Source organism: Marmota flaviventris, chromosome 3, assembly GCF_047511675.1.
Source record: "Marmota flaviventris isolate mMarFla1 chromosome 3, mMarFla1.hap1, whole genome shotgun sequence".
NCBI lineage: Eukaryota > Metazoa > Chordata > Mammalia > Rodentia > Sciuridae > Marmota > Marmota flaviventris.
In genome coordinates this window covers 20,769,983-20,782,877 of record NC_092500.1, presented here as the reverse complement: position 1 = coordinate 20,782,877, position 12,895 = coordinate 20,769,983, and the positions used below count along the sequence as shown (strand labels likewise).

The window sequence follows — 12,895 nt, the reverse complement described above, 5'->3', positions numbered from 1 at the left end:
TGATTTGAATTGTGAAACCTGTAGTATGACATGGAATGGATTCCATTTTGTTTTAGAAGTCTGTACCCTGTTTTTATGGCTATGCCTATAAGCAGTGACCTAGCAGCCAGGTATCAATCAGCCCAGCTACCACCGAAAGGAAACACCTAAACTTACTGGATTCGAATTTCTAAGCCTTTCTTCAGAAAGATGTTATTTCCCATTTCAGACTATATTTGCAATATACCTTGGATCTAGACAATATACTTCCTCTAGTTACCAGAACCTGGCCTAGAAATTCACTGATTTTATGCAAATATGTATACAAAAATAAAAGTCAATTATCCTTTGTAAACAAGTTTAATAGTATATCTTTATATGTATCTATAGATAAAGACACATCTATCTCAAAATAAGCTCCATTAGAGAGTGTTGCAGGAATTGTCATTCAACTTAATAATAAAATATTTACACATGCTGAAAAACTTGTAGTAATTATACTGTTTTTAGATTTTATTTTACCGTAATTTATAGCACTCACCTGATAATTATTTCCCTTTAAACCCAAATAATTAGTAGATCCAGGTCTATAACAGTTACTCTCATCACAACATCATATACTTTCCTCAATTAGCCTACCATTCACAGACAGACTGATATGCAACAGGGTATTGGAAGACCCCTTTGATATTGTCTGGTCTAATCTTATAAATACAAATCTATGCATGTATATTTTTATTTTAGAAATTAAAAAAACAGACTCAAAGGATAGATATTTGCCAAGGTTTTAATCTTTTGAGCAGCAGATCCAAGGACATGTTAATATCCTTAAAGCTTTTGTCAACGTGGCCATCGTTCATAGTGATTCCCTAGCAATTCCCCATTTGATTCATGCTGCACATTAAGATGATGGCAACTATCCTAATAAGGAGACTTCTCACTGTTCTATTGAAGATAGTCTACTGCATGTTTCCAGTGTTTTTCTTGTCTCTTGAGTCACTCAGTTCTTCCACTGGAAATATATGAATATCCTCCCCAGCTCCAGAAAAAACCTTACACAGATAAGGGCAATTCTTTTCTAGTGTCATAGAATTGTTCTGCTTTTTTAAATTTCTTTTTTTAAATGGGAAGAAACAGAAGTAATCTAGCTTAATGCTCTCATTTTAAAATGTAAATATTTAAGCTGGGCATGGTGGCATACACCTGTAATCCTGGTAGCACAGGAGGCTGAGGCAGGAGGATTGCAAGTTCAAAGCCAGCCTCAGCAAATTAGTAAGACCCTGTCTCAAAATACAAAATAAAAAGTTGGGGGTGTAGCTCAGTGTAAAAAAAAATCTGTCTTAATTGTTTATCCATAAGGTTTGGAAAATAGCTGGGCATGGTGGCTTATATCTTTAATCCCAGTGATTCCAGAAGCTGAGGCAGGAGGATCTCAAATTTGAGGCCAGCCTCAGTAATTTAGCAAGGCCCTAAACAACTTAGCAAAACACTGTCTCAAAATTAACAATGAAAAGACTGTGTACTAGGCAAGTGCTCTACTACTGAGCTACACACCCACCTATTTTAAGTATTTTGGGGTTTTAAATTTGTAGTCTCTTTAATCTTCTTTATACATCTTTTCCCTATTTCTACTGGATTTCAAATGACTTAAGTTATATAGCAGCCTAACACAGTAGCTTAAAATTAATATCTTAATGAAAGTTAAGAGTGCAGGTTTTCTTTAGAAGGCTCATGTATGAAATGTTCTCCTGTGAGAAAAAAATTCTAAGGAAATTAACTATACTAAATCCCTAATAATAGCACTTAAAAAAACTGGGATTAAATCCAGAGCCACTCTGCCACTGAGCTACATCACGTCACCAGTCCTTTTTAAAAATATATATATATTTTTAGTTATAGATGGACACAATACCTTTATTTTGTTTATTTTTTTATATGGTGCTGAGGATTGAACCCAGTGCTTCACGTATGCTAGGAAAGTGTTCTACCACTGAGCCACAACCCCAGCCCTCACCTTCCCTTTTTATCTTTTATTTAGAGACAGGGTCTCCCTAAGTTACCAAGACTGGCCTTGAACTTGCAGTCCTCCTGCCTTAGCCTCCTGAGTCACTGAGATTACAGGTGTGTGCCACAGCACACTGCTAATAGTACCTTAAGCAAGCAATTTTAGCAACATAATAATTAAGTGAAAGAGCATACATGAAGACTAACTTGTATTCCTTTTAAAAGTTAAAAATTAACATTAATAACGTTTTATAATGTTAAAATTATTGACATTTTAAACATGTAATCATGTTTAAATACTTAGAGCTATCCTTTGTCTGCAATGTAAGTATGGCAATTTGAAAAAAACCACCAGAGAACTGTTGATATTTACAAATTACTTGTAGTTTGTTGAACCAGAAATGTTAATTTAAAGCTTCTGGATGGCGTTTTTTTTTTTTTTTGCAGGGAGTGGGTACTGGGGATTGAATCCAGAGGCGCTTTACCACTGAGCCACATCCCCAGCCTGTAATATATATATATATATATATATATATATATATATATATATATATATATATACATATACATATATACATTATAGATGGACACAATAACTTTATCTTATTTATTTTCATGTGGTGCTGAGAGTCAAACCCAGTGCCTCACACATGCTAGGCAAGTGCTCTACCACTGAGCTATAACTTCAGCCCCATCCCCAGCCCTTTTTATTTTTTTTATTTTTGAGTCAAGGTCTTGGTAAGGTGCTTAGGGCCTAAGTTGCAAGGCTGGCTTTGAACTTGTGGTCCTCTTGTTTCAGCCTCCTGAGCTGCTAAGATTACAGGTGTGAGCCACCGTGCTGGCTATTTGTATTTTTTAAAATATCTTTATTTTATTTATTTATTTTATGTGGTGCTGAGGATTGAACCCAGTACCTCATGCTTGTGAGGCAAGCAGTCTATCACTGAGCTACAACCCCAGCCCTGGATGGTGTTTTTAATTAATTTGTTTGTTTGTTTCAAAGAGATGCTGGAGTTACTATTAAGTTCAAGAGCCATCTGGTGAAGCTATTGAATTGTTCTTCCCTTTAGTTTTTCAAACTCCTTGTTTGTCATGGGCTGACAAAATGTGAAACCTTAAGAAAAAAGTTAAAATTGGAGAAGTGGGTTTAAAAAATGACAACTAAAATGTACTTATCCAAATTGGCCTTAGACTGCACTTAATTTTTTTTTCAAAGTGTAGTAATAATACCTATGCTCATACTTTCTTTGCTCCAAAATGATAGTACTGTTTCTTTACAAAATGGTCTATACTTAAGCAAAACATACTCTTTCTTTTTTTAAAAATTTCATCTTGAAAATAACTCCAAGTAGGGGAGAAGAATCTACAGTTCTAGTTGAAAGAGGTACACATAAAGAATTAAAGTGACATGGTTAATAAACTGAGGCATGTTCAAACCACAAAGAATCTGAATTCTTTTGCACTGTTCTCTGAGCTGTGTTGACCCATGGTCAACAGTCACTCTCCCTATGCTGATAAAGAAAATTCAGCCTCCTCACACACCAAAGCAATTCTCAACTAGGCATCCTAAAGCCTGTTAATACCAGTTCTTTGTTTTGTTTACCATATTTATTTTCACCATAACAGCCTTTACCTAAACACACCTATTGTAATACCTTGGAATGACGATACTCTGAAAAGTTAAACCCCTGTAATCAACTCTATTCAAAATCTACCACCTTAAAATAATAATAGCTGACAGTGAATGCTTATCATGTGCCAAGATTTCATTAATTTTTTCATTAAATATTCATTACTCTAAGATGTAAATATGTAGGCATTATCATCCATACCTTACAGTAAAGAAAAGTTTAGACCACATGACTAGCAAGTTGTTGAACTAGGATCTGAAATCAGGTTTGTCACCTTGCAGGACTTGCGGTCTTTAATATGATGCTTTACTGTCTTTAGTTCTGTCAATGCCTTATAATCTCAGAACATAAAACCTTGATGTGCCACTTTTCTTTGTATCTCTTCTTTCTCATTCAATTCAGACATATCTCAACGTCTGAAACACTGTCTCATTAACATGTCTTCAATTCTCTTGTATTCTTATCCTTCTGTAACAACACCTGACAAAGCAAAACGGAATCTCCTGATCAATATGCTAAGCCACCTATTCTGGTTCCATTTTCAAGTAAATAATTGCTGCTGAGAAAAATCTTCTGTCTGATTGGCACCACTAAAATTTGTAATCTCCTACTTAATCCGGATACTCAGAATTACTCATCAATCCATGTATTAGTCTTTTCTCAATTCCTTTCCCATCTATTCCAATCCTTCCTCTAACCATGTAATCCTTCTTCTAACCATCCCCTTCTCATGTCATCATTTAATGCTTTCCCCCAATCCTCTCAGGAGACTATATTACAACTATGTTGTATAGAATATGGCAACATAGTCTCCTCCTACTTCTTCAAGGAAGATAGAGTCAGTGGAGTCAGCACTTAATGATCTCTCTCAACTTCCTATCCCTGGACATACTTATTCATTTACATCTACATACACTACCACCTTTATTCCAATATTGCTCCTCCTGTTCTAGGAAAACACTTGATCTCATGCCCTTGAACTCACTTCCCTCTGCCTCTTCCAGGACCTGGCTCCATCAGCCATCTCTTTTTTCCTTCAATGTCCCCTTTCTTCTGATTCCTTCCTCCAGCAGAACAATATTCTAAAATCTCTCCCTTGCCCTAGCATTGCCTCAGTTATTGCCCAGTTCCTCTCTTCTCTTTCTCGTATACCTACTCTTCATGGTCCATTCATTCCTGTTCATCTCACTGCAACCTGACTTTTGCCTCTCCAGCTCCTAAAACAGCTTTTACTAATTGGCTCCAGATAGTCAGTGGCAGTCCTGATCACCAGCTACATAGGACCCTCCATCCTAAAATGTTTCATTTCCTTGACTTTATGGGCATAACTTCTCATTCTCTTCTTAGCATTTCTTCTCTGTCATTCGTAGGTTTCTCTTTGCACGCACTTTGACTATTGGTGTCCCTTAAACTTTTATCCTTGGACCTCTTATTTTATTTAATAGACAATAGATGACCTCAATTTCCACCCACAGATCCATGACTTCCAGTTATTTATTTTTAGCGTATATCTCTCCCCTGAACTTCAAAATTGTACATCTAGTTGCCCTTCTGAAAATCTTAACCAGAATGTCCCACACATATATTAAATCAAAAGCCCCAAACACATTTAATCATCTCCCTAAACATGTTCTCTTTCTCTATTTTTCTCCCTGAATTGATGGTAGTCACCTGACTTAAAACCTAAGTGTTTGTTTGTTTATTGAAACAAAGTCCTTCCTCTGTTTCCCTGACTAGTCTCAAGTATCCTCCCACCTCAGCCTCTCAAGTACTAAAACTATAGACCTTGCCCTGTGAGAGTCAAAAATTTGTGAGCCAGCTTTCCTCCTAACCCCCAGATGGAATCAAGCACTCCCCATTTTACCTCCTGAATAGTTCTCAAACCTGTCCCCTCCTCTTCATCTCGTGCCTCTGCCACAGTAACAGGCCCACATCACTTCTCACTGGCAGTAGGAGATCTCCTAAGACTTCCTCCACTCCCACTGCCAACCCATTCTCCACATGGCTGCTAGCGTGCTCTATCTAAATATAATCTGGTCATATCGCTTTCTTAAAAATAACTTTCAATACCTCCTTGACTGCCTAATGGGTTCCTTGGTTGCCAACTATGTAGAGAAAAACTTGCCCTGGGGATATTAAAAAATAACCTTAATATCACCACTTTTTATAGCATTATATATTTATTACATGTTCATTTTTGGCATCTTTTTCAACATACTTACCAACAACAGATGCTTAATAATAAAGAAGGAAAAAGTCTGAATCAATACCTGGATATGGCATCTGAATCTTCTCCATGCGGAAGAGGAAATGATAAAAAATGGCACTGGCTGAGAAATTCTAAGTAATAGAAGCAAATGAATTTGTGACCTCCTCTGTGAATGTTTTTTTTTTTCTAAAAATTAATAATGCCTTTGAATCTTATATTTTTAGGAAAAATGTTACTTAGTTTTAATGTATTAATGATATAAATATTAAATACTTAACAACTATACTATGAAATAGTACATATACATATGTATTTTTATATATGCAGTATATATAAAGTAGTATAGTAGTGTTCCCATTTTTTAAGTAAGAAAACAGACACAAAGGGGTTATTAAAATAGCTTGTTTGGACCCTTTGGCTTTAGTGTCCACAATATATCTATTATGCTATTAGACTCCCACATGAAAATCTTGGGAAATTTGTATTGAAAAATATTTTGAAGTTTTATTGGTATTAAAAAAAATCTGGGGGGCTGGAGCTGTGGCTCAGTGATAGAGTGCTTGCCTGTCATGTGTGAGGCACTGGGTTCAATCCTCAAATCCACATAAAAATAAAAAATAAAAAAAAAAAAAAATATATATATATATATATATATATATATAGAGAGAGAGAGAGAGAGAGAGAGAGAGAGAGAAAAGTTTTAAAAATTCTAAGTTAAGGATCCAGATCAGTAGAATAACCTTACATTGTAATTACGTGGTCCATATGTATACAGTGGCTATAAACATTAAAACATTTTCTTAAAATAGTTAATACTTCTTTTCCAATTTTGGTTTCCCCATAAGACTTTGTGTTTTGAAAAGAATCATGGAGTCTACTTAACTGGGTCCGGGATGGTTGGGCTCCTTCACTATAAAATTTGATCTTTTCCCTACAAAGGAAGGGGGCAGGGCTGAGAGAATTAAAAAAAAAAAAAAAAAGAAAAAAGAAAAAGAAAGAGAATCACAGAGTTGGAAAAAGAGACAACAGTACAGGAGAAAGAAGCAGGCATGGGAGGATAACTGAAGGGGAGATAAGAATCAGGAGCAGCAATGATAAAGTTTTCACCTTCTTACAAGAAAGTAATCAAAGGGTTTCCAAAAACAACTATGTAGAGAAAAACTTGCCCTGGGGATATTAAAAAATAACCTTAATATCACCACTTTTTATAACATTATATATTTATTACATGTTCATTTTTGGCATCTTTTTCAACATACTTACCAACAACAGATGCTTAATAATAAAGAAGGAAAAAGTCTGAATCAATACCTGGATATGGCATCTGAATCTTCTCCATGCGGAAGCTTCTGAAGTTTCTTATCAACCAGATCCAATGAAATAACTGGTGTCTACATAAAAACGGGGATTCCCAAATACTTAATGTGATTTTTTCCCTAGCTAAGAATTCAACATAGAAAAAAAAATCTTTATTTTCAACCAATGGTAGAGTAAGAGGAAACTACAGATGGGAAGAGGGGGTGGGTGATAGAAGGCCTCTGAATTATAAAGGGTATGAATACTTGAACATTTTTTTTAGCATTCTTAAAATATAATTTACTGTGTTCATGTATTTGCTATATTTGAAACTAGCTTAGTGAAATGTTATCATCATTAGTGAAATGTTCGCCCATAATAAAAATGATTTGTACTTCCATAATAGCACTTGTCTAAATAACCTTACATTGTAATTACATGGTCCATATATATACAGTGGCTCTGAACATTAAAACATTTTCTTAAAATAGTTATTCTTCTTTTCCAATTTTGGTTTCCTCAAAGGTAATCCCAGACTACAACACATATCTAGCAAAATAATCCCTCAGCTAATATTGTTACAGAGGGCATACCCCAGCTCTTCCAGGGTTGAAGCTCATATACAGACAGCCCTTCATCATAGCTCCCAGGTGGCTACTTGTCTGGCCACTTTCTAGTCATGAAGCTGTCCCCATTATTTCATCATGTCACTCAATAAAAACTGAGTGATTGCTATGAGCTAGGTGCTATTTCAGGTGCCAAGTAAGTAGATCAAATTCTTAAAGTTATAGTCTCAATGGACAGAATGACAATTTAAAAAATACATTGGGCCAGATGTGGCTAAGCAAAGGAGGCAGACCACTCTTTTAGATAATTAGGGCTTCCTTTTTTTTTTAATACATTTTTTTAGTTGTAGATGGACACAATATCTTTATTTACTTTTATGTGGTGCTGAGGATCAAACCCAATGCCTCAAGCATGAGGGGCAAGTGCTCTACCACTGAGCCACAACCCCAGCCCATAGGGCTTCCATCTTTCTGAGGGGTAATATTTTGAGCAGAGATCTGAACAGCTGTGAAGAAATAAGCCCAGAAAGATTTGGAAGACAAATGTTCCAGACACTAGACAGCCCAGATAAAGCCCTATAACAGAAACAAGCTTAGCATGCTTGAGAACCTCTATATAAATACTCTTAATTCAGCCTCCCTGAAATACCTCAGCCTCTTATCTCTGGAAACCAGTCATCAGAGCCCTTTTCCCTGCTTCCTGGATCCTACACCCCCTCCTCCTCCAGCCCAAGTTAAGTTCCTTTTCTCCCTTTGTGGTCTGCTACAAAATTTTAACTAATATGTTTTTTATGACATTAGTACTTGTAACATGAGTGGGAGGTGGGAAAATGGAAAAAAAATGCTTTCTAACTTCTGTGACATATGAAGGAAAGAAGGAAATTCATTTAGAGGAAAAGGATAAGAGTGGTAAAGAAGAAGAAGGAGAGGAATTGTTCTTTCTAAATTCCTAATTGGAATCTGGGACCCACCCTGCAGGTAAATTATATATGAAAATTTTGGTTAATCGGAGACTCTATTACATACTTAGGATTACCTTTTTCACTTAAGTAATGAAAGCTTTATTTATTGTTTGACAGAACTGCTACAGAATTTGAATGAGTATATTTCTTTATAATTTTTAAGCAAAAAAAAAAAAAATGGAAGGAGCAATTCTATATAGAAACAGGATTCATTGCAGTATATTTGAACCTGGACATGGCATCATTTGGTAGATTTAATTTCTAAGTACTTCCCCATGCCATTCCTTTCTCCCTCCCTCTAAATCCCGAAATTCTTTACAGATGTTAAGGAGAAATAACACCACTGAAAGTACTGTCTGGTACTGAAAATAGTAGTGAGGCTAAAAGCAATTTTTTTTTCCTAGAATGTTTTAAAGTATATTAAGAATCTAACCGGGGCTGGGGTTGTGGCTCAGCGGTAGAGCGCTCGCCTCACACGTGCGAGACCCTGGGTTCGATCCTCAGCACCTCATAAAAAAATAAAATAAAATAAAAAACAAGTGAAATAAAGGTGTTCTGTCCAACTACAACTAAAAAATAAATATTTTAAAAAAGAATCTAACCATATTTTACTGGCTCTACTGCTGCCCTCTGTTTTAAGTCATCACATCTCTTGCTCATATTATTTCAGTCTCCTAAAAGGTGTTCTTACTTTTGCCCTTGCTCCTCTATAATCTATTCTCAACACAAAAGCCAGAGTTATCTTTATAAATGTTAGTCAAATCTTACCATTGCTTTGCTCAAATTCTCCAATAATCTTCTGTCTTATTCCAAAGAGAACCAGCCTCCATTAGCCTGTGAGGGCCTTACTGTGATCTGTGTACCCATCACCACATCTCTCATCTCATCTTATATCTCTCCCCTCTATTCACCATTTCATTGCTGTTCTGAACACCAAAGTGTGCATGACACCATGGCCCCTCCTCTGGAAGCCATTCTCCCAGCCCAAACACACTTCTTCTCTCCCCAACCACTTGGTTGACTCTCTTTACCCTTCCAGTTTTTGCTCAGATCTCCTTCTCTAAGTGAGTCCAAACTTGGCCATCAGGTTTAATACTGAAAACACCTGCCCATCCCTGTCCTATCCTCTCCATAAATCCCTTTAACTTGCTCTTTATTTCCTAGGTATTTTCACCTTCTACCAAACTATATGACTTGATGATTTATTTGTATATAACTTAGTTTGTCTTCCTCCTCTTGGATATAAGCTCCCCTAGGTCTTGGATCTTCGTGTTTTGTTTGCTGATATATTTTAAGCACTTAGAACAGTGTATAGTAACAGCATATAGTAACACACAAGAAATGGGTTGAATAAATTAATCATTATACTTGCAAATACTGAAACTGTTTTAAGTTAGTTTCCTTCTTCTTAGCAAGTGTGGGGAGACAGTATTCCTTCAGATTTTGCACATTATAAGTACTCAGTAAATTGCTTATTTTTTAAAAAAATTTTTTAGTTGTACATAAAACAATACCTTTGTTTATTTATTTATGTGGTGCTGAGGATTGAACCCAGTGCCTCACACATGCAAGGCAAGCGCTCTACCACTGAGCCACAACTGTTATTGCAATTTTTGTCATCTGTTTTTTTACAACTTGTAGGCATCAGATTCTGATGCAATAGCCATAAAAGTAGGTAGCCATTGTAATTCTTCTCAAATGTTGGGCAACAACAATGTTAGAATTGTATTGCTTCTGTTCTTTTCTCATTTTCTGTTATGTGTGTTACAAGACAACAAAATATGGGAGAAAAATTATAGAGCAGAGTACTTAATAGTAGATTAAAATGCTATGGTGCTAGTGACTTAGGAGGCTTGAGGCCCGAGGATCTCAAATTGAAGGCCAGCCTTAGAAATTTTGTGAGACTCTAAGAAATTTAGTGAGATCCTGTCTCAAAATTAAAAATAAAAAGTGCTGGGGATATAGCTCAATGGTAAAGTGCCCCTGGGTTCAAACCCAAGTATTAAAAAAAATGCTATGGTGCTATATTTGATTCACATTAAAAAAAACATTTTCTTAGTTATTTATTGATGTTCCTTTATTTTATTTTGCTTATTTATATGCGGTGCTGGGAATTGAACGCAGTGCCTCACGTGCACAAGGCAAGCACTCTACCGTTGAGCTACAACTCCAGCCCCTGATTCACATTTTTTAAATAGCTTTATTTTGTTTATTTAGTTTTTTTTTTTTTAATGTGATGCTGGGGAATGAACCCAGTGCCTCCTCACGCATGGTAGGCAAGTACTCTACCACTGAACTACAACCCCAGCCCCGATTTACATTTTTTCCACTTAAAATTTTTTAAATTATAAAACATTTCAAATACACAGGAAATTATATAATATAATATGCAGTGTAATTACTCCTAGCATTATCAAAGAGTATTGTGTGTGCAACATGAAATTATATGGCTATATACATAGCTAAAAAGTCATATAATGTCATTTAACTTTTATTTTGCTAAAGGGTCACCAAATTAATATATCAGAAATTAGTATCTCTAGGTACTTCGGTTCTCTAATTCTTATACTACCTAAATAAAAATACATGTTTCTTATAACATCTCTGTGATATTGTATCTTAGATATGTCCTACACTATGTTAGTTGCATTTGCTAGTACAGTTACAGGGCAGGCAATAGAAATGAAATGAAAAGAAAAAGACTCCAGGAAGTACCTTGATACCATAAAAGAAAAATTATTAAAATGTAATTATCATATAACACACATTTTCTATTTCAGATTATATAGTTTTCAATGTTTTGTTATGCAAAATTACAGTTAAAGCATCCTCTCTTACCTAAAAGTTGAAAAATTCCTAAATGTATATCAACATACTCATCAATTAATAGGCAATCTCTCTCTCTTGATTATAATATTTAACTATGCCAGTAAAGAGTATCTCTTTCGGAATAGTTAATCTTGGCTCATCATTTCTGCTTTGAATCAACTGCTGCCTAACTGTAAATATGAACTGGTCAGGAAAATATTCCAAACATACAACTGTTGCATTAAGTCAGTTAACAATTGTAAAGGGAAAATGCAAAACACAATAAATTGATGGTTAACATTTGTATTTAACTAAAGCACTGTTTGATAAAACACAATAAAATCTAGTTTATTTTTAAACCCAAAGAAGTAAACTTTTTTCTGAGAGAATTCTTTCAATAAATTTTGCTGTAGAAACGAAGAACTGAATGTGTGTTTGTGTGTGTGAATGGATCTTTTCCTCACCAAATACCAACACACTTTGTGTACCTTTATATTCTAGAAGTTAAAAAAATATTTTGGCCACCTTTTTATTATTTCCAATTTTGTTAAGAGTTCATCTGTTCCATTCCATTAGTGGTTCCCTTTCCGTTTCCTGTCCAATAATGAGATGCATATTGTTCTATTATTATTTGAAACTAAGACATAGGTTGAATATCCTTTATTGAAAGTGTTTGGAATCAGAATACTTCAGATTGGGGGAGTTTTTCAGATTTGGGGATATTTGCATAGATTATTAGAATGTTGTCAAGCTCAGGTCTCCAAAGTTTCAGAGTTTGGAACACTGTAGATTTTCAATTAGGGATTCTCAACATGTAGCAAATATTTCCCCAAACCGGATGCACTATTTATTCTACAACACATTGTTTTCCTTTTATTACCTTCCTACCCCATAAGATAAAAATTTAGGATCCTATTACTCCTCCCAACACACACCCCTCAGACACTCCTTTGGAAGGCCTTTAATCCCCCCTTCACATCTGCTGCTCTCCCAAATCTGCCCTCCTATTGCCGAGACAGGTTGCTATTTACTATAATTTCCCTTAATGGTATACCACCCTTTTTATTTTATTTTATGTTTGGTACTGGAGATTAAACTCAGAGGCACTTAACCACTGAGCCACATCCCCAACCCCCTTTTTTTTTTTATGTTTTATTTAGAGATAGGGTTTGTTAAGTTGCTCAGGGCTTGTTAAGTTGCGGAGGTTGGCTTTGAACTTGTGGTCCTCCTGCTTCAGCTTCCCTAGCTGCTGTGATTAGAGGCGAGTGCCACCATACCTGGCCCCTTCTTTTTTTATTTCTTACCTTTTACTCATTCCCACACATTATTACCACATCCACTTGAGATTTGTGTGTGTGTGTGTGTGTGTGTAGGTGTGCATACAAAATGGGAGATAAGGGAAAACATAGGAGAGAGCAAAGATCAAGGTGTGTTGCCTAC

At 35.6% G+C, this 12,895-nt stretch overlaps 1 protein-coding gene across 1 annotated transcript in view; it reads right to left on the bottom strand.

Moving 5' to 3' along the window:
• Depdc4 (DEP domain containing 4) overlaps nucleotides 1-9,503 on the bottom strand; it is a 28,811-nt gene extending 19,308 nt beyond the window's left edge. The window contains exons 1-2 of the mRNA XM_071609606.1: nucleotides 9,416-9,503; nucleotides 7,135-7,214 (exon numbers count right to left, since the gene is read on the bottom strand). Coding sequence (XP_071465707.1) covers nucleotides 7,135-7,214; nucleotides 9,416-9,418 — 83 coding nt within the window. The 5' untranslated portion in view covers nucleotides 9,419-9,503. The remainder of the gene's footprint in view (nucleotides 1-7,134; nucleotides 7,215-9,415) is intronic.
• Between the last annotated feature and the right edge of the window lie 3,392 nt (nucleotides 9,504-12,895).